General features: G+C 35.8%; 1 protein-coding gene across 1 annotated transcript in view; it reads left to right on the top strand.

Annotated features, from left to right (window-relative positions):
- KLHL4 (kelch like family member 4) overlaps positions 1 to 20,335 on the top strand; it is a 44,135-nt gene extending 23,800 nt beyond the window's left edge. Inside the window, exons 2-11 of the mRNA XM_062584610.1 lie at positions 10 to 183; positions 641 to 777; positions 2,881 to 3,077; positions 7,579 to 7,791; positions 8,856 to 9,042; positions 12,049 to 12,273; positions 14,025 to 14,187; positions 17,222 to 17,434; positions 19,049 to 19,220; positions 20,276 to 20,335. Coding sequence (XP_062440594.1) covers positions 10 to 183; positions 641 to 777; positions 2,881 to 3,077; positions 7,579 to 7,791; positions 8,856 to 9,042; positions 12,049 to 12,273; positions 14,025 to 14,187; positions 17,222 to 17,434; positions 19,049 to 19,220; positions 20,276 to 20,335 — 1,741 coding nt within the window. The remainder of the gene's footprint in view (positions 1 to 9; positions 184 to 640; positions 778 to 2,880; positions 3,078 to 7,578; positions 7,792 to 8,855; positions 9,043 to 12,048; positions 12,274 to 14,024; positions 14,188 to 17,221; positions 17,435 to 19,048; positions 19,221 to 20,275) is intronic.
- Positions 20,336 to 22,333: the final 1,998 nt, after the last annotated feature.

Genomic DNA, 22,333 nt, shown 5'->3' with positions numbered 1-22,333 from the left:
CCCTCACAGGTTATCAACAACTAGCAGTTCATTACTGGGAATGAACGCCAATGGCTCAGATGAATATTTCCAATCTACAAACCATGCAGAGCAAACTTTCCGCAAAATGGAAAATTATCTTCAGCAGAAACAGCTGTGTGATGTTCTCCTCATAGCTGGAGACCAAAAGATTCCAGCTCACAGGTACATTTCCCATTACGGTTTACAAGGCTTCAAAGCCAGAAGCTTCCAAATACTGTGGTAATTTATGCTCGCCCTGTCTAGTTATGAATGGTTACTATAATTAGCACATCAACTAATAGAATAAAATAATGAATAAATAATAAAATCAGAGTTTCATATTCATTATTTCAAGTAGAAAGAAACTCAAATACGAACCAACGATATTGCCCGTCCTCTCTTGTTGCTGGGGTCAAGCTATAGACGGCAGTGAAGCAAAACTGCACAAACAAGCGTGCTGAAAATGAGATTACTAATTACCCTTTTAACTTTACTACCCACTACTGTAAGACTCAAGTCCTATACTAAAGATAATGTTTCTATTACACACACAATTTATTACATAATAATACTGAATTTCATGCTTGCTATTGAGATTATGAAGTAATTTGCATTCCTCCTAAAATGCTTCTATTTCAAGGTTGGTTCTCAGTGCAGTGTCTGATTATTTTGCTGCAATGTTTACTAATGATGTGCGTGAAGCAAAACAAGAAGAGATCAAAATGGAGGGTGTAGACCCAGATGCGCTGAAAGCTTTGGTGCGCTATGCCTACACAGGTAACTCTTCCTCCCTTACGCCTACAGCAGTTTTGCAAAGCAAGATAGAAATCTATTAAATGCATACATAAATTTCACTTCTTCCATTTCATACATTCCATACATTTCATAAATATAGACATACATCATGCATATTTAATGTATACCTTTCTGATGAATGAAAAAATATAATGAATAATGATGAATAAACGTTACTTAATAAACATGTTCTGATAAAATATTCCTTATTTTGAAGGCAGATAACAGATATCTGATGCTCCAATAACTTACTGTAGAAGATATACAGAAACATAAAGACATACATAAACCCATTACTAGGACATCTTCTAACTAGATAAAAATTATTTTAGCAATTTTAATGGGAGAAGAAGATATTTGGATCACTTAATGCTTGAACCAATAGCCAAAAAGACCAAATCAGAGAACTCCAAAATGCTTTTCAGCTGCTCTATAATGAGCAGAGAAAAACACTGTAGAACATAGCCATTATGTTAGTATATATTGCAATTAAAAATATCCGGATCGTTCAAACCTATGCAGATTCTGGAAGCCTGCAGGTTCTGGTATTTGGCAAGCCACTCTATCCAGATGGCAGCTACTCCAGCCAGGAAAGTAAAAGAGAAACTCTTCCCCCCCACCAAACTACGTAGTTCTGCAAAAAATGCCCACATCTTGAAAGGAGTGAATTACTCCTCCAGAATGCAACAGCTCCTAATTGACCAGAATAACAACCTTCTGCATTTGAATAACAACCTTCTGCATTTATGAAGATTTGCTAGGTAAACTGACCCATCTGCTCAGTTAATATCTAATACCAATAACATTCCCTAGTTCCTTCACCACCTGATGTCCCATGCAGGGCATTGTTTGCTTGCTTGATTTTGAAAGCGCATGTATTTTTGTCTTTATAGTAATTTAAAAGGCGATAGTATAAAAAAATCAAAAGAAAATCAAAGACCCAATATATTTACTATCTTGGTATTAGCAAAAATGTGAAAAATGGATTTCCTTCACTTACTAAGGCACTTCAAAAATCTAGTCTACTGTGTAAAGACAGAAATCTATGGAAAGACAAGAAATCTGTAAATTAGACTGAAAACAGAGGTTTCTACATGCAAAATAGACTCCTTTTCATGTTTGTGGGTACAAAAAAGAGGATAATCACAGGCTCGAGGAAATGCTGCATAACATCTGTAAAGCAGTGATACTATGGCACTGGATTAGCATATATTACCCAAGGAAATGGATTAGTACAAGCACAAAGAAGCTAGGTGGTAGGCTACTTATTACCTGCATGTGTGTCAAAATCATCCTGCTTGACTAAATTTCTACTCTTTCAGTTTGTTCATATAAGGTATGAAGCAAATGGGATTGTTCTAAGTTAAGACTGCTGAACTCTGAAAAAACTGACTTTTCCTACAGTGTCTCATAGGTTTTCATGATAGTAACCAAGCCTTTTAAGTGGGTGCTACTATCTTCTGAGTAATTAAATGTAAATGTGACTTTCAGAGGAGATAAGAGTTATAACTTTGAGAATTGTTTATTTCCATGGAAATAAATCAGAAGTGAACTTTGGACAAGAAATCTCTTAGAGTGCTACCCAGATGATAATTTTGACTGTAATCTCTCAGTACCACCATTCTCCATCTGTTAAATGGAAATGTGAAGCTGGAAAAGAAAAACGCTTCTGAGGCAATTGGGTATTGTGACGATGAACCTAATTGTAGAATGTGTTCATAAAAGAAAAAACATAGTTTTTTTTTTTTTTCTGAAAAGAATTTTAATGCTGTGTATCAGCTGGGGAATCACACTGGGGAATTATATATACTGAACAGCTAAGATGGAAGATCTCGTTGGACACACACCTAGTCTATTCAATGAACATTCTGAAGTTCTCACATCTTATAACCATTTAATTAAAAATTGTAACTCTAAAAAAGAATTCACATCAAAAAAGGAAAATGAATTTCTGAAACACAGAAACATTCTTTTCATGTTTCTTTCAGAGGAGAAAAACACTGGGAGGTGAGAGGATTTCAGGTAAATACAGATACAAAGATAATGACTGAAAATTTCTATTTTTTCTCTGTACAAACTGCATAGGTATTCTAGAGTTAAAGGAAGACACTATAGAAAGTTTGCTAGCTGCAGCTTGTCTTCTCCAGCTATCTCAGGTCATTGAGGTATGTTGTAATTTCCTGATGAAGCAGCTCCATCCTTCAAACTGTCTAGGGATTCGCTCTTTCGGAGATGCGCAGGGCTGCACAGAGCTCCTGAAGGCGGCACATACATACACCATGGTAAGATAACTAATCTCACTGCTTTGAAATTATAATGCTGACAGCAGGTATAAATACTCTCCTGGAAAACATCTGGGGTTTGGTGAAGCAGAGTCGGCTGAGCGGGGCTCATGGCTGCTGCGCTCCCCAGACTGATACACCATGGCGGTTTGTCACGCGCTGGCCGCGTGGGATCCGCACAAGCCGTAATCCCAGGACACATGGGCCCAGCTCATTCTCCAAGGCGAAATTTAAGAACTGTGACTGATACTATAGCATTGGAAGCAGAGAAAAGCACACTAGCAAACCAAATACTCAGTTCTGTTTTTTTCTCTTTTGAAATTTTGCCTTGTAGAAGGGGATAAGTATTGAATTAGCTATGCAGTATGATCTGTACACGTTTCTTCCAAAAAATGTAACAGAGCCTTAAATTGGCTAATATTGAAAAAAAAATCAATGGCTTATTCTTGCTGCTTTTGATTCAACACAAACAAAATTCTAAATCTGATTTTAAGGTGAGGTGCACAAAGACCAGACAAAATAAAGAATGTATAGCAAAGATCTGAAATACTGAAAAGAAGCACATCTCTGACTCGAGCGTAATCCTCCTCTGGCTCAAAGCAAGAAATGAATATTCAGAGCGTGGGAAACAGAGAAGCCAGATAGCTTGCTGTGAAACCAAATCAAGGCATAAATATTCAAGGCAACAAGATGTGCTATAACAACTTTAAACACAAAAAGAATAGCAACTGCTATAGCTAAATAGATATAAAAAGAGCCACTTGTGAGAAGACACATGGCAGCTTTATGCTTGAAACATAAGTCCGGTATGTCAAAAGCAGTTTAGAGGCTTCATTACGCTGAGATAATTCCAGCAATAGACTGCACACTGCCACACGCTGACGTAAACCAGAGTGGCATGTGCAGATTGAGGGCACTGTCTGTGCTCCTGCCTGTCATACTAATGAATGGTTTGTTTAGCAGCGGTCTAGATTCCTTTTATATTTTAAAGTTTGAAAATGATTTGATTCTATGAAAATAGGCATTTAAGACAGAGGTTCGCTCAGCTTCTCCATAGCGTCATTGTCCTTCCTGCTCCATACTGTTTACACTCCGGGCCGATACCAGGAGCTTTCCCCCTTAATCTTTTCTCCCAGCATCATCAGCCCAAGCACTCAGACATCAGCTTTAACCATGCTTTAAAATTCACAGTCCAAACTTCCACAAAACAGTTAAAATAATGCGATTATTGACATTATTAAACAATGAAAGGACTTCTTTGGTTAGATTTTCTAGCCATTTGAATTCCCCACCCTTCTTCTCCAAGAGTTAGATTTTAAACTATTTTTTAAATGAAATCCATATCTGTGCGTCACATATAGATGTGAATCAGGCCTTTAAAATTGAGCCTGTCAAATGTACATGTCTTTATACCAGCTTTCCTGAAAACAAGTAGGAGCATTTCCACCTCTAGAACCAGCTCCTGTATCTTCCATGCAATAGAGTGATGATGTTGCTATGAAAAAGCAGGAGTTTGCGCATCCTGAAACCCTCCACCACGTTTTCAACTACTGACAACTTAGATACAGAAAAGGAAATCTCCACCTCTTTGAAATAACTTTAAAGCAATTTCTTTTATATTCCGTAACTGATTTTTCAGAAGAGTTTAGAGAATAAGAGATCATAACAATGTATACACACATACACACACACACACGTGTTGTGGAAGAGGATAAATAAAACATTCTGTTTTGTTTCATGTCGAGCTCAACCACTTGAGAACGTGCACCTTGGGAGAACAACTATAAAGTCATATTGCAAATATAGAGACCATACAAATGAACTAATAGTTTAAACATTTTCAGAAGATAATAAACTATAAACAACACATCCATTCAATAAAAACAAACACACTGGCGACCTTCCCATTCAATTACTTTAGTCATTGATGCAAAGTATTAAGAGTTTCCTGCCTAGTATCTTTTCATGCAGATAAAGCCTGTTCTGATAAACATCTTGTGCTATATTTGTAACTAAATGTGGATTGGCCTTCCTGTTGCTATTCTCTGGATGTCAGAAAGTATTAAAGCAGGATGTACATTACAGAGCAAAATTAACATCTCCTTCAGTCACTTCTATATTTATATTCATGGTACTCTTGAAAAAAGTCACAAAAAGTTAAGAGACTGCTGAAAACAAGTAATATAAATATCAGTTACTAAAATGTCTTCACCTGCCCTATTTCAATCTGGTTTTCAAGTAAGATACATTACTTTCAGGCATGTAGATGGAAATTAATATTTCAAATACAGTTATACATTCCTAAATACATTGCTCTGCAAATAAATTATAAACCCAGCTTTGTTAATAATTTTTTTTTCTTTTGGAATTATTAACACAAGGAAGCATACCTTAATATTGCAAAAAAATACTGTTAGAAATACTGTTAGAAAAGTGACTGCTGTATTTTCTGCTACTGAGAGTGGAGACATACAGTCAATATTTGGCATAATTATTGCAAAAGAATCTAATTTGTTTAGGACTATGGAATATGATCATGACACAATTCATTTGAATGTCCACGTGGCATTTTTAGGATAAACTTTGTACCTCCAAGTTGTGTTTCTATTATGCTGCAATCTTAAGATCATACTGATGGACAAAACTGCCAGTGGCCAATCCCCGAGACACGATATACCGACAAATACGTCTGCAAGTAGGTTAATGAGAAGACGATCAGTGTTCCTCAGCCCTGCAATACAAAGGCAACAAAGAACAATGAAAATATCCCGTAAACGGTAGATGGGATTTCCCACATGGCAGTAATTCTCAGGTGATGGAAAGCCAGACAGACAACTATAAACCACTTGTTCCCAGTCTTTGCCCCTAGCATGCCTCAGTCTAGGGAAGGAGAAAATAAAAAAGCAGAATGCACTGCAGTTCACCATTCCCAGATCAGCCAGAAGAACCATTCTCACTGGCGAAGCAGACAGTGAAGCTTTGTACAGACTGGGTAAGCCACACAAGGATTCACTGCGTGATGGAGATTTTTATTTTATTAGTTTCTATGGGAAGGCTATAAATCAGACATATGAAATGTTTACCTCTAAATTAGTGAATGAAAGGTATTATTAACATCAAACTTGAATGGCAAGTAGACAAGGACAAATAGTTCATTTTCTGTGTTCAGCACTCACAAAAACAGGAAATAATTGTAGCAACTGCCCTAAGCTGCAAGCATTTACTAAGCAGACAATGTAAAATAATCTTTAAAGAGACATGATAGTGAACAGTAAATTCATCATTATTGCTTTTCTTGTAGCCTTTCTTACTAATCAACATAATACTAGTCTACCTTGCTAGTAATGTTGTACACATTTGGGGAGAGTACAAAAAGCAGTTGTAATTTTACTTCTTTGAAACAAGATTTTAATATATTCCAAAGTATTTCTTGGAAAACACCAACACATCCCATTTTAATTCCTTAATCCTGCCTGCAAATACTAGATTTATCAGAAGGTCTTAGATTTCTGTGAATGAGATTTTTTCTGTATTCCTTCCTCACTTTTTCCTCTGAAACTTTCCATATCTGTTCTTGAATGCACTGCCCTGAAAATACTGACTACTCAAATGACTATGCTATTTCCTGTGCTCCGTGGTGATATACCAAGGCTGGATCACTGCAACACTTTTACTTAGCAGCGATGTAGAAAAGTGACTCCCACGAGGTTTTAGGCCAACCCAAATCTTCATGTTTGTCACTTAAAAGACGGATGACAGAGCTGTTTAAATATTTGTAATTTTCTTAAAAGTGCTCTAATATAAATGGGTAAAAATTCTTGTGTGAGATCCTTTGGTGAGTTCTTGTGGTACCCGTGCCTGCAGGAAAGAGAGTGCTTTTAGGGGAGCTGAGGAGCTGTCAGTTGGAAGGGAAGTCTAGGAACAGACTAAAGTCAGTCTGCTGTTACTTTAGATGCCAAAATCTGCGACTAAGTAAAATTCTGTGTGTTAAGCTAGGCAAATAACACCCACGCAATTACTGGGGAATATCCATGTGCCCACTCTGTACTGCAGACACTGCCTGTTACTGCAAATCCTTCTCATCAATGAGTAAGAGTTTAAATAAAAGTAATCCTTCCATTAAAGAACATGTACTATTTTTAAAGAAGATTGAACTACTTATAGCACCTGAGTATAAATTATCTCTGTACACCAGATAAGAAAGGTTAATGGACAATCTCAGAAATGCTCTGAATGATATGCCATCAGAATCCTATGTATTTTCCATTTAAAAATATTTATTTCTCTTTGAATAGCTTTTCTTTAAGAACTAAGCCTTTCAGGTTTATGCTTGAATAAATGAAATAAGGCAGATAGATTACATTCAGTAATCTTTAGAATATGTATGGCTCTTCCCAGTCCTTCAGAATGGAATGGAAATGCAGAAAAGCCTATGTTATCTAAGAAAACGTTATTTCAGGGTGTGAAAATCATGAGTGGACTGAAACCTTTCTCTTTCCAGGAACACTTCACAGAAGTAATAAAAAACCAGGAATTTCTTTTACTTCCTGCTAACGAAATTGCAAAGCTCCTGTCCAGTGATGACATCAATGTTCCAGATGAAGAAGCCATATTCCAGGCGTTAATGATGTGGGTGAAGCATGATTTGCAAAACAGGCAACAAGACCTGGGCATGCTTCTTTCTTATATTAGACTGCCTCTGCTTCCGCCCCAGGTAGGAAACAAATGCTTAACAGGGAACCGAACTACTAACAGAAATGCTTGCCTCAAGCACCATTTCGGTAGAGAATGCATTTCTTTACAAAAGTGGCTTTTAAAAAATTATATTGTAAACTGTGTAGTAATTATGTTTATTATTTGGAAAAATGATTTTTTTAAAAAAACCCACAATGACGACACGGTTACTGAGATCAGAATTACTGAAAAATATCAGTTTAGCAGAGTCTCAAATGTGTACAGTGTTTCTTTCTCAGGTAGCATTTTCTCCTCTAATACCATAGCAACATAAATACTATGTAAAGACATTTATTTAGTCTTACCAACCTGCAGGATGTACGAGGCGCAATACTTAAAAAGTCACGTCTTTATCACTGTAAAAGTAGACAAAACCAGCATTTTCTAGATTATTTCCTGACCCTTTTCCTATTGGGATTACATGGTCTTTAATGCTGAAAGACACTTCATCAGATACAGATGCAGATCTTTCCAGAGATAGATATACAGTTTTACAGTAAAGTGACGTTGTCATATCTTTGTCATACAAGATCTGTGTATCTCATCTGAAATGCTTATATCAACAGCAACATTGTCAGGACACTACAATTACTTTATGGGTCTCCATGAATAAAACAGCAAGTACACAACTTTGGATTAAGCATCAAAATGTTGGACACATTTCTTTCTAAATACACACTTCATCTAATATATTCTGATACTAGCAGAGACGTCCAGTATTAGGTATTAGATTTGCTTATACTCACGTCAAAAGGAGATTTGCATTCAATTTCAAAAAGAACAATGCTATGTTTGTAATTTTAACCTTTTCTAAAGCTTAGAACAAAATTTTCAGAAAAAATAAAGCAAAGATAATACTTAAAGACTTTTTCCTTACCTTTATGTTGTTAAATTGCACTAAAACAAAACTTTTAGAATAAATCTAAGGTGAGAAGTGAACGGAAAATGAATGTTTGTAGCTACAAATGCTTTAACTACTAGCGTGCATACAAATTTAAAAACCTAAATATAAATAAATAAATAAAATTACTTTTCATTTCTTAGTTACTAGCCGATCTAGAAAATAGTCCCATGTTTGCAGACGACCTAGAGTGTCAGAAACTTCTTATGGAGGCTATGAAGTACCACCTCCTACCAGAACGACGGTCCATGATGCAGAGTCCTCGAACTAAGCCTAGAAAGTCTACAGTAGGTGCGCTTTATGCTGTAGGAGGTATGGATGCCACTAAAGGTGAGTTTGGAAATTTGTTTAATTGTGTTAAAGGAACTTGTTTAGTTCAACTTTACAAATCAGAAGAAAAAAATTATTACTTGAAATATCTCAATACACTTTTACTGTCACTTTAGACTCCTGTACCCCCTTTTTAGATAAGAACTAGGAGACTGAAAACTTTTTAAAGAGGAGGGAAATAAAATCAAAACCACTAATGAACTCTTAAAAAGCCTTAGCTAAAAGCTTATCAATCCTTAATACAAAGTTTCAGTTTTTCATGACTGCAACAGTATGCATACCTTTTTCCAGTACTGCATATACTTATTTTCAGGTTTGCGGTTAAATGTTATAAATGCAATCCAATTTTTATGATTTGATTTTCACAACGGTTTCAGAATGACATGCTGACCAACAAAATAAGTGAAATGCCCCAAAGCACTTTCTGTTTTATACCTTGGACTCTGTAATAATTTACTGTGGACATTAATTTTGTTTATAATTTGATAGTATTTTTATAAGTTATAAACATATAAAAAGAGAAACAGAGATCTAAATAACAACTTTACAAATCACACTATTTATTTAACGAGTAGGATGTTAACTTATTTTCTACAGGAACCTTAACCTCAAATCGACGGCAATACAAAAAGCTGTAATTATTTTAAAGTCTAGTGACTTGCTGAACTGTGTTATATATTACCTCTGTGAGTTCACTATTAATAGAATCCCAAAGAAGTTAACCCATTTTATGTTTTGCAAAATGTTGCTGATGACTGACATTTCCTGCGGGAGAAATCTTGAACTGTTACCTTTCTATGTCTTTGTAATAAAATAAAAGCAAAATATACATTAACCACCACAACAATATGAAAGGAAAACACAGGCTCATCCCTAAAGCAATTTCACAATTGAAGTTTAACTGTAGCAATTACTGTAGTTTCATTAGCAATATTAATTATTCATGAATTATATAAAATGGCCAAGAACTAAAAGTTAACTTTAAACTATTTATTACCAAAATAGTAAGATTTCCTAGTTCATTTTGCCAGTAAAGGTTATATAGAGAAAAGGCTGTTTCAGTGAACATAATATCTGGGCTTCCTCTTGGTGCCTCTTTTACTTATTACCTTGGAATAAAGCCAACTGTTTGAACTTTTGCCTTTTGATGGTTAAGAAGAACAGCACTTCCTCTCCTTCCTGCTGTCCTGTTACATCTCTGACTCATCCCGTTACATCTCTGACTCATACCCTGAGCCTGTGCTGGACTGTAAGATAAGGCAACACCACCTCAGAAACTAGGAGGCTTTGAAAGAACAGATCTATGAAGAGAATAGCTACCACCTCTGGCAAAACTATGCTTTACATGCTGTACGTGATAAAGAAAACTTGAACTCTCAGGGAGCGCTAGGCTGGATTTTGTGCTCATCTCAGGTGGTACATGAAGTCAAGTCTCAAGTTAGAATGATCAAAAGCAGATCAAAGAACCACTTCTGGTCTAGCGTTTTGAAAAATGTGCATGTGCCTAAACCACATTAATTTTAAAAACCTACTTTCAAGCCCCTGTAAAAATTACAGCCTACAGGGTATGAACACACTATACGCCTTAATGTATTTTTCCTGTTTTTCAGTTAGTACATGAGATACTCCTTTTGAAGCTGAGAATTTTGGGAAACTCCTATGTTAGCATAAAATAAATGAGAAGGAATCAAAGCAAATAGCAAACAGACTAACTGCGTGAAAAGAACAACAAAAGAACCCCAGCTGCTCAGAATAAAAGAACACAGGAGAGGGGAAAAAAGTAGAATTTCTTCCTTTTATTGTTGGTGGATCAGGTAGTTTATTTCCCAGTCAACACATTTAGAAAGGCATGTAGATCAGAAAGAGAAAACAGAAAATAAGAAATCATAAGTTAAGTTCCTATTTCACTAAATTGATTAAGCATAGCAGATGATCTATTTCAGATTCTGCTCAGGAAAACATCTGAAAGCAAAACACTACCTTTCTTTTCTGTTTCATTCCATGGCTATTTTGCTGTCACGAACAATTCTTTACTCACTTAACTGCCTTTCATAGGACTCAAAATGCTACTTCTCTGTTCTCAAATCCCAGTTAGGAATCAGGCAGGAAATAAGCTCTGTTAGTCTCCTCGGGATGCCTTCCGAAAAGCAGAAGCCGTGCGACAGGGTGCACTAAAGGTGTCAGCGGCACTTGCCTCCTGCCTGCCTGGTTAGTCAGCCGTCTCCCCGTGGTGCTAGCCCAGCTCTCACAGGACCAGTTGCTGCTGCTGAGTGACTGACCAGAGCCAGTGCATGGAAAAGTGCTAGCTTTAAACGGTAGAGAGTTATGGCATGAGCCATACGTAAAGTTGTAGTAAAAACATTACTAAAAGCTCAGCAATATCAAAAAAACGAAAATACAGCTTATATATTACAGCATAGAAATAGCTATTGCAAGGGCTCTGCAAAGATAAACCTCAGGGAAGCTGTCTATGGGAAGCAAGTGTATACATGCACACAACTCGGCCTTCTCTGTCTTCATCATAGAAAGGAAAGCATCAAAACTGTTCAAGAGGATGTGAGGATGCAATCCAAGTCCTAAGACAGACAGATACATTTAGATATTTTTAGTTTTTGATAAGTGGTTTAAGCGCAAGCATGGATGAGAACTACATAGCTGTGATGAACTGTATTCAAAAAGAATGAAAAAAAGTAACAGATTTAACTTATCTCCAAAATTTTCAGTGTTAAAAAAATGTTGACATCTCATTCTGCATCTTCTTGCCCTTAGTTTATTCTCATGTGTTTCACAGAATCATATATGCATGAAATTAATACAACCTTCTCACTAGGTTCACACTTCATAACTGAAGTTCACAAGGAGCAGCAACAAAAGTCTACATACAGAATTTCAATGTTGTACAGTTTAATAAGGTTTTGCGGAGGACCAACTACTTACTGCGGGGCACTGATCAGTTCACAGCTATCTCATATTGTTTAAGTTTTGATAATAATTATATTTTAACAGGCACCACTACAATTGAAAAATACGACCTTAGGACTAATAGTTGGGTACAAATTGGCACCATGAATGGTAGACGATTGCAGTTTGGAGTTGCAGTAATTGACAACAAACTCTATATTGTGGGAGGCAGAGATGGTCTGAAAACTTCTAATATTGTTGAATGTTTCAACCCTATCACCAAAGTTTGGACTATCATGCCACCTATGTCAACGCACAGACATGGCCTAGGTAAGAGGTGCTTTTTCTCTGAAAATACCTTAAATCACATACAGATTAATTCTGACTGACACAAACACTGCTGACATTACATTCTTAAAGCATTTAATAATATGCAACAATATCTATAGAAATATTTTCCAAGAGAGAGCTGATATTTACTACTGTTCATCTAACCAGTATTAGCCTTCCAGAGCTATTTTTGTGGTTAAAAAATTACAAAATATAAGCAGCAGAGAAAATAATCAACTCCAAATAGAATCTGCTGGTCAAGAGATTTTTCAAGAGGGTAATAGCCTGATCTTCCATTTTTGATAAAGATTCTGACTTGTGAATACATATTGCCTCCGGAAATCAGATCATAAAATAACTGACACTGAAGAAAAGATTGCTGTAAGGGAATATGTACACCTTTACTAATTTTAATGTTTTCATTACATGAAATTTTACAGATCTCTGCCATAGCTTATTATGGATCTATACTGCCCTATAATCAATATTATTCACAGTGACCGAATAATATGAATATGAAATCAAGAGTTCCTTTTTGGAACTATAAAAAGTAAGAAAAAGTTTAAAGTTGTGAGACCATGTTAGTGGGACTAAGATGATTTCCGAATGATTTATATAGTATAGGTGTTATGAAAAAGGCTGGCTTCTCTTCTGCTTATAGAAAAAGCTATTAAATGAAATCATTCTTAAGTTCAAAGGACATAGAATATTTTTAATTAAATGAATAATACAAAAAGACTGATGCAGAGTTATTCAGGAAACCTTGACTTGTGGCCTATTACCTTTTGCACCACTTAGTCTTATTTAAAAGAATAGTGTGGAGTTTTTACCTGCTAGTCTGTCAAATGCATAAAACCAGACAGAGGTAGTAAAGGAAAAGAATAAAAAAAATAATTAATTATCCAAGCTTGTAGGATTACCAGCTGCAGAGACAGAATTCTACCCAACAAGTAAGTTGCAATTTGAGTGCCCGAACTTAGGTTTCTAACTGTGTATCAGCCTGATTTGCAAAGCTGCCTTAAATCCTACAGCTTCTATTAGGTTCAGTGTGAGCTTGGGGGGAGTTAGCACTTTTGAAAAAGTCAGGCTGTTTATCCCTGCAAAGACAGATTTAGAAAACTAACTTTTAAGCAGCTAGATTCAAACATTTTGCCTTACTGGCAAAGCCAGCAAAACCCAGGGGCAATGGCAGCTCACAGAACAGGAGGCACAAGAACAGATACAAGTCAGCTGTTATCCTAAAGTGTGCTCCACTAATAAGCATTAAAAAGTTATAGGACTTTTACAAATAAGGATAGCAACTCACTCAGCTTAGGATTCATGCTGGAGCGACTGCAGAGTTTCAGCTAGATCAGAGCACAGGATTAGAGAATTGCTTTGGACAAATGTTTCCATTGCCTGGCTCAAACTTTGCTTTTCTTTAAAAGAATCATACTGCTTCACACGTTTGGGCTCAGATTTGATTCAGAACAGAGTCAACAGAAGTGGAAGACATAAAAATACCAAAAGAGAACATCAAAAATAAAGCAGCTTTCCTCTGATCTTTTGGCAAAAGATAACGCTTATTCAGAAAAATACTGAATGTGAAGTATTTTGTGTATGTATGTTTATTCTGCTCAAAGACAAGGCAGCTTTTAGATACTGAAACTGCTTATCTGTAATATAGGGAATTAAAGTATGAGGTTAATCCACTATCAGTCACTGAAATTAGTAAGTACTTTAATTTGTTTTTAATTCTATCATCTTTTAAGGAGTAGCAATGCTTGAAGGACCAATGTATGCTGTTGGTGGCCATGATGGATGGAGTTATCTTAATACAGTAGAAAGATGGGATCCTCAGGCACGTCAATGGAATTACGTTGCTAGTATGTCAACACCAAGAAGCACTGTAGGGGTTGCAGCATTAAACAGCAAGTATGTGATCAGGAAAAACTCTCTTGCTCTCATTTTATTTGCTTCCTTGCTTGCTTACTTTTGCTCAAATAGCAATATACTTCTTAAAACAGTCTTTTCAGTCATATAGTAACTCACCACCTCAAGTAAACAAACAGAAGTTGTAATGTGCAAAAAAAAAAGAAAAGCTTTTACTCTGTTTTGCGGTAAATTGTTCTCCAATTTGCAGTCCTATTTTAAACCTATAGTCCAATATTACAGCTCTCCAAAGATATAGCAAATTGGAAATATTCTAACACACATATCAGAATTTTACATGAGGATTTAGATCAATTTTGTTTTAAACAGTGTTCTAAGTTTACATTTTTAAATCATATGCCTAGGGAAGCACAATTTGAAAGAACAACTTCTACAGAAATAAAATCATTCTTCTATCATTTTACACCCTCTGCATGCATCTACAAACTTGACAAGTTCATAGTCGGGAATAATTTTTAAAATCCAGAAGATATATGGTATGTTCCATCAAAGAAAGGCAAGTTTAATAATCAGGCATAGAATAAACAGCCTTCTCTAAGTATTAACCTATTCAGTTTTATTCTTCCCCTCATCTATCTCTTGAATAAACTGAGGCCGTGTGTTTATTATGCACTGTAAATTGTTTTCCAGACAAGATTTTAATTTTTTTTTAAGCATCTTCCTAAGACACTAAAGCCACCTAACATCTTTATATGGGAATAGATTCATGTATGAATCTAGTGCACAATCGGTATTGTACCGGTAAAATGAAGTGTGTTACACCTTATTTTATGTTCCTATTTGGCATTTGCTGTGTTTCAGCATGAGGAAGAGCAATTAATAAATTAATGCTTAAGAGAATTCTGTTCCCTTTGTTCAACAAGACAGTCTGGTCCTGAAAATGCAAGAGCCTGATAAAATAACCCAAGTTATGTTGCAGACATGGCCTGAGCCAAACTACCTTATTTAACTCCATGGAAGCCTCTTGGCAATGACATGGGCTGGGAGGGATACACACGGTTGTAGGCAGAGGAGTGCATCTGGCCTGGAACCTTATCACAGGCTTCCCTGTTCACTTCTTAAATTCCAGTGGGTTGTGAAAGAGGAGGATAATGAAACAGTAACAAAGATGTCAACAAACAGGTATTTGCAGATGTAAAAATTCCGTGCATACAGGAGGAATCAGGATCTTGCATTCAAATATCACATGCTTTTAATCAGTAGGTCTGAAGTTTGAGGGAAAGAGAACTGTCTATTCAAGCCTCTGTTGTATCTCAGAGGAAATGTTCTCAGCATAACCTTCATCAGAAACTCCTGCTGGTACCTTCCACAGTGACATGCAGGAAACCACTTTGTCAAAGAGGAAATCCAGCCTGATCCCGACTCAGTTCTCAGTCGCTTCTGATACAGGCTGTCTCCAACCTGCCTGAAATCATGTCTGTTAGTTTTGTGATGTAATCTCGGGCACAAGGGGGGAAGCTGAGATCAAATGTCCTTCATCCAGCATTACTGCTGCGGGCTAAGCTAGGCGAATACTTCTACTTTTCCCATTTCCCTCAGTCAGACCATGTTTTTTATAGTAGCACTACTGAAATCAGTTGTTAGTTATTCAACCCCACTAGAAAATACTTCGAATTTTAATAGAAACAATGCTTTTTGACCAGTGAAATGTCTAACGAAAACATCTGCAATATGGGTATATTTATTCTTTTCCGTGGACAATGGAAAAAGATTTTTTTAGATGACTCTACCATGTTTCTAGATCTATTGTGGAAAACAAAAAAGCCCAACCAATCTGTTCACGTATTCAGTTACTTCCTCTCTCCATGAAAGCTGTATAAACAAGTAGACTGTAGCTAAGAGCACGATGAGAAAAGAAAACAAAACAAATCCTCAAGCTTTGTATGGGCTAAGCAACAAACTGCAGAGAGCTTAACTGTATCTCCAATTCACAAACATTAAAAGATAGGGCTAGAAATCTTGTATTACTCTCTCACTGGCCAAAAATTTGCTTGTTAAATTACACATCAGAGGAATCTGAAAATTATTCCTGTTATAGGAGAAAAACAGGCACCTCTTAAGCATTATCCTTCTGCTCTGTTTTAGGTATCTCTCTCTGCACACGAGTTGTTCCCTATCTAATTAGATGCACTAGGTAAATTCAATTTCATAGCAGTAAGTAACAGCGAGGGTCTGAAAGGTACATGAAAATTTGACACACTCAGCATCTAAAACAGTTCTGCTATTACATCCTGTGTATATACTCTAGCAGCAGCAAGAGAGCTTAGAATACAGAAGAAATTCAGGCTTTATAGAATCCATTGACAAGAAGCCACAAAAAACTCCGTGGTTCTTAATGTGGTTTTTCACCATTTATTCTGGTTTGAACCCCAGCTAGATCACTTAAATCCAGGTTCTAGCATTTGCCACATACAAACATACCACCCAGCTGAAAAAGAACTGCATGCAAGTGCCCTTAGGTTGAAACTCAGAAAAGTTGACATGACATGGCATAGCTGTACAGTAACTTTTGTCCTGCAGATTTTCTCAAATACAAACACTGAGGAAATACTGTCAAAAGCATGTTAATTATGGTTTTGATATACTATGAAGTTCACTATGGTTCTTTTACATGTTAATAGCATCGCAAAATTGCTTAACAATGCCGTACTAAGACATCAGGTACTCAGTAAGCAAGTCATAGGGAAAACCACCCTTATGTTTTAAACTTGCTTAATGCTTTTGAATTAAATTCCACCCACAGCTCATATTTAAAGAAACTGATAAGCATTTGTAATCTTTTCTTATGGGATTGCTTGAAAATTTGCACTACAAAAATGAAGAAAGTAACTCCCTTGTATAGTATGCAAAATCTGATGTGCAAAGAAAGTTCCACAGTATATAGGTTTAGATAGCAAACACTAGGTATAATGAAAACGTTAGTGTTTTGAATAAAAGGTAACCAAATAAAATTCTTATTAAAAGAAGAAGCTAAAGACTAAAATTCAATCTGTCTTCCTGTGCGTAATTATTCCAGACTGTATGCTGTTGGTGGACGAGATGGGAGCTCCTGCTTAAAATCCATGGAGTGTTTTGACCCGCACACAAACAAGTGGAGCATATGTGCTTCAATGTCAAAGAGAAGAGGAGGTGTTGGTGTTGCAACATACAATGGGTTTTTATATGCTGTGGGAGGTCATGATGCACCTGCTTCCAACCACTGTTCTCGACTTTCCGACTGTGTAGAAAGGTAAGAGATTTTTTTAATTATTTTTTAACATTCCAGGAAATATAATTTATTGCAATGTCAAAATTGCAGCAATAATTTCACTCCAAAAGAAGTGAAAACGATATGGTTGGAACATACTCCATGTCTGGAAAAGGACACTGAACGCACATTTCATTTTGCCACAAAGACTTGAGTCGGTGGGTTAACAGAGATCTTTCAGGTCTTTATAGGGCTGTTACAGGATCTGATGATTTTAAAATATGTAGCTGTGGAACCATTTTTTTCCCTGCTACTTCAGTAACTTTTAATTAACTTTTAAATTTTCGTATTCAATAAGACCTCAAAGATTTAATTCTAGAGTATTTTCTGAGCAGTCATTCAACTTGCAAAATGAATGTTCTAAAGCATCAGCTTGTTTTCCTTCTTTCCATTCCTTACTAGCATGAAGAGCTGGGAGGAAACCAAAGCAAAAATCACAAAACGCTCATTTCTTTTGTCAACATGTTTCTTCCAGATTTTTTTGTCTTGTTTACTTTGTTACTTTTCAGTAGTGCAATGTAGCCCTAGCAGAAGCCTGTGCATCATTTAAATCCAAATACAAAAACAAATCTGCAAAACTCAACACTTTCTTGCATCAAGTTTGAATAGTGGGGAGAAATAAGATACCTCTTGGCTTTATATCCATTCCATTTCCAGAAGAAACCACCTTTTTAAACACAGATACAGTTCATCTGATCCTTATTTAATCTCATTTTTGTACTCTTCACTGATTAGCACAGTTTCTTAAGAAAATGCAATTACCAGATATTTCTTTTCAAAAATACAGGTATTGTGTACCAAATGCTGCTTTGTTTCTGTTTTGGCACGTGGTACAGTGTAGGGGGGTGGGAGAATACTCCAGTCCTGGGGAAAAGGCAGCAGCAGTGTACTGACTAGGGGTGACCCATCAGCTCTTTAATGGCCTGCTGGTGCAAGGACCACTCTTACCTGGTTTGGGGGACAAAAAAGGAACACCGGGAGAGCATTCAGATCCCGCTTGCGAGTGACACAGTGGTTAAGTGTTGCTTGCAGGTAGCTGGGGTAAATCTAGGACTGCAGTGGAATTCATTTGAATTTATATTAGAGACTGGCTGAATACATATTGTTGGAGTAAAATGAACACTGATAGAAAATATTGCCACACATATTGTCTTAAAATTTCTATCAACTATGTGAGACATTTGAGCTTATTTTCCAGTGAAATTTACTTAAAACCTTACTTCTGACAAGAAAAGAAAAATCTGTATGAAGAAATAGGAGTAAACTAAAATTAACTTTGCTGATAAAACTGCTGTCACACTATCATTGCCTCAGTCTTCGTTTAAGTCCAAAACATACTGATTATATAATCTAATAGAACTGAGAGACTGTAATCATAAAGTGAAAAGGTGGACATTTTAAAAGTGCTTGAAGATCCCTCTAGTGGCTAAATATACTATTTAATCATGTTACTCATAATTCTCTGTAGTAGTTTATGGTGTAAGCTGAACTACAATACAGGAGAAAAGAAGAAATATAATTTACTTAAATTTGAAATATTGTAATGTGTTTCTATTTTCCAAAGATTTTTTCTAATTTGATCACAAAACTTCCCAGATACGATCCTAAAACAGATGCTTGGACAACAGTGGCACCCTTAAGTGTACCTCGCGATGCTGTTGGAATTTGCCCTCTGGGGGACAGATTATATGCTGTCGGAGGCTATGATGGCCATACATACCTGGATACCGTGGAGTCCTATGATGCTCAAAATAATGAATGGACAGAGGTAATTGAATAAGAAGAAATCTGACTGAACAGTAGTCAGAGCAATAATGATTATGCTGCAAAATTATTACTTTTTTTTTTTTTTTCTGAAAAATGGTTTATGGAATGTGGTAATACTATAGTTTCCAATGTATAAAAATAGGGTGCATATAAATTTATAAAAATTTACTTCCTAATTAATAACTGTAAGAAGGTTTTCAGACTAAAGGATGGAGACAATGCGTGGGTAAGTAAATCAGGTTATGCAAATCATTTTGTAATGAAGGAATCACATTTGCAGACTTATGCATCTAGCTCTGAGTGTAAATGAGGGGCTAGAGGATTTGTGCAATGACTGGAGAGATGGGCTGAGTTATCTAAACACAGAGCCTGGGGCTGCAAAACGTCGGTTTCTCACCTAACTGTTGCCAAGCCAAACATCCAGGATCTTCAGAAACGAGGTTAAGCTTAAAGGAAAACTGAGCAATAAATGCATAAAATGTGCAACTGATGTTGCCCATCAGCTGTAATACCACACAACATCTTAAATCGGTTTTCGAATTGTTTTGATTTAAAAAAAAGAATTAAAACAAATTTTCTCTATTTTGGCATGAAATGATGTTTACATATTTAGTAATATGAGCCAGAAGAAGTCAAAACTTGCTTAAATTTGGCAAGTTTGTTGTTAGAACTGGCATACGTTTGCTAGCAATGCCCTCTACTGGATGCACTTTAAGTTTGGAGTTGGGACCATTACCACTAAGATCAAGAGATAACTCAAGTTCCTTTTATAGTTGCACAGTCACCTCTTCGGGAATACTAGATATAAAATTCTCTTACAACAGGTAAAAATAACAGTGCTAGCCAACGTTCTTGTAACTCTCAACAGCTGCAAAAGTCTTTTTTCCAAAAAGCAAAAATTCTATTTTCAGAGTTCCAGTTAAACTACATTGTACTTTCTACTCTCTAGAATTACATTACTTTGGATAAACAATTGCTTTCCTTTTAATCTGCAAGTAATTTCTTCTAGTCCTGTCCATAAGAGTCTACTAAAAATGTTTCCTCTCTTTTTTCTAGGAAGTTCCTGTCAATATTGGAAGGGCTGGTGCATGTGTTGTTGTTGTAAAGTTGCCATGATGACTATACATATCATGAAACTAAAGCTTGAGTACAGTTCCACGAACTCTGAGTCGGAGGATAAAAAACATTTCCAGAAGGCAGTACGAACCATACACATCTTAGCAGCTTGCCATTATACAGAATACTCATTTCTGATAGCCTTTATGCTATCAGAGCACAAAACTGGAGTCTTCCTTCATTGCAAAAATCAGAGAATTTTGCATAAGTGAAATATTATTTTATTATGCCTAATACATAGCAATTCAATAATATGTTTGAATGGTTCAAGTTTGCTACAGAAGTTCTTCTGTTATTTATGAAGTGCAGTAGGAAAGTGATAAATGTGAATAAGATTTCATATACATTTTTCTTTTATATGCTGTAACAGTAATGCTAATGTTTGTAAAAGGAAGTTTTCTATTTGAAGTAAATGGAAAGAGCTAAGAGACAAACAGCTTCAACAGAGAACTGCACAGAAGGAAATATTGGTCAATAAATATCGACAACAGAATATTTGCTGCAGAAGTAACTTCACTTCCATATTCAAAAACTAGAATACCCAACTGACTTGCAAATAATTGTGTAATAAATCTGAGAAGCATAGAAGTTGATTGCTGTTCAACCTCCCACACTGATAGCGCTATGACAGAATATCCAGTTTTAGCAATACACTCAACTGAATTCTGCAAGATAAAAATTAGTAGGGCTAAGGTATCTTTGCTTTACTAAGTATTTTCAACAGAAAAATCTCCTTTGTCAAAACACAATGCTAATATTATTTGCAATCAGTACATTGAAATGCGATATTTTAATGCTGATCATAGTGTCAGCTTATTCATGGATTCATCTTTGCCCACTAACCATCTGTCAGTACATGTTGAACCAGTTTGGCTATTCTTAGAATAATCACTGCACATTAAAAATTTAAAACATTCATATAATTACATTCCCTGAGTATAACTTACAAATTGAAAATTTTGTATCATATTGATATGACAATCTTTGACCTCAGCTGAAGATTACCAGCTTTCTCTCGTGTACAGCAGAAAATACGGTAAGCAAAAAACATGTGCACTGTGTAACAGTATACCAATACTCTACGCATGTTTATGTTTTAGTGGAAATTATGAGAATGCTAAGAATGAAGAATAAATAGGAAAAGAATCACTAGAAAAATCACACAAAACATTCCACATGCATGATATTTCTTTTTGTGTGACAATTTTATGAGTGTTTTGACATATTTTGCTTTAATTTCATTTTTAACAATTTCAAATGCTGAAATTGTATTTTAGGAATGGAATGTATGTAAGATACACTCTACACTGTAAAGCACACTATTTGGACATTATCTACGTTAGCCTTTGATATGTCCTTGTTATGTCAGTAAAAGAAAATTCAGGACAAACATGAAAATTCTCTGAACATGTCATGAATATATCATGAACATTCCTGATAGAATATTATATTTTCAGAATTCAGCAATATGGTATTTTTTAAGAAAAAAATATACTGTCAATTGTATTGAACACCTTGAAAGAGGAAATCTCATGAGCATATTTATAAAAAGAAATAACATTTTTAAATTTAAAAAGTAATTATGTTTATATATGGCATGCCACATTCAAATAAACTTTCTCTACTAAGAAAATCTAGATTATTTTAACAACTCTGATTTTTACTGTACATCTTTTCAAAGAATAAAAAGCACAGAAGTACCTCTCTCATTTTTGTACTCTCAAATCACAAAAGATCCTATCTTAGTCTCCTCATTGCATCTGTTCCATTTAAATTAAAAATTACCTTCCTTCCTATTAAATCTTGTTAGGTAAGTTCATCTCTTTTCTTTCTCCAAGACAAAAATAATTACCAATACTGTCATGTTGGGATCCCCTTTCATGAAATAAGCTCCCATTGTACTGCTCCCCAGCAACCTGGGCTGTCTGCCTGCAGAGGGCTGGAAGCACAGTACCTTTTAAGAGGGTTTCTTTAGGGGCCATAACATTAAATTTATGA

This window comes from Rhea pennata, chromosome 11 (assembly GCF_028389875.1).
Source record: "Rhea pennata isolate bPtePen1 chromosome 11, bPtePen1.pri, whole genome shotgun sequence".
Taxonomy (NCBI): domain Eukaryota; kingdom Metazoa; phylum Chordata; class Aves; order Rheiformes; family Rheidae; genus Rhea; species Rhea pennata.
The sequence above is the reverse complement of the archived record's forward strand: the minus strand, read 5'-3'. Positions and strand labels throughout refer to the sequence as shown.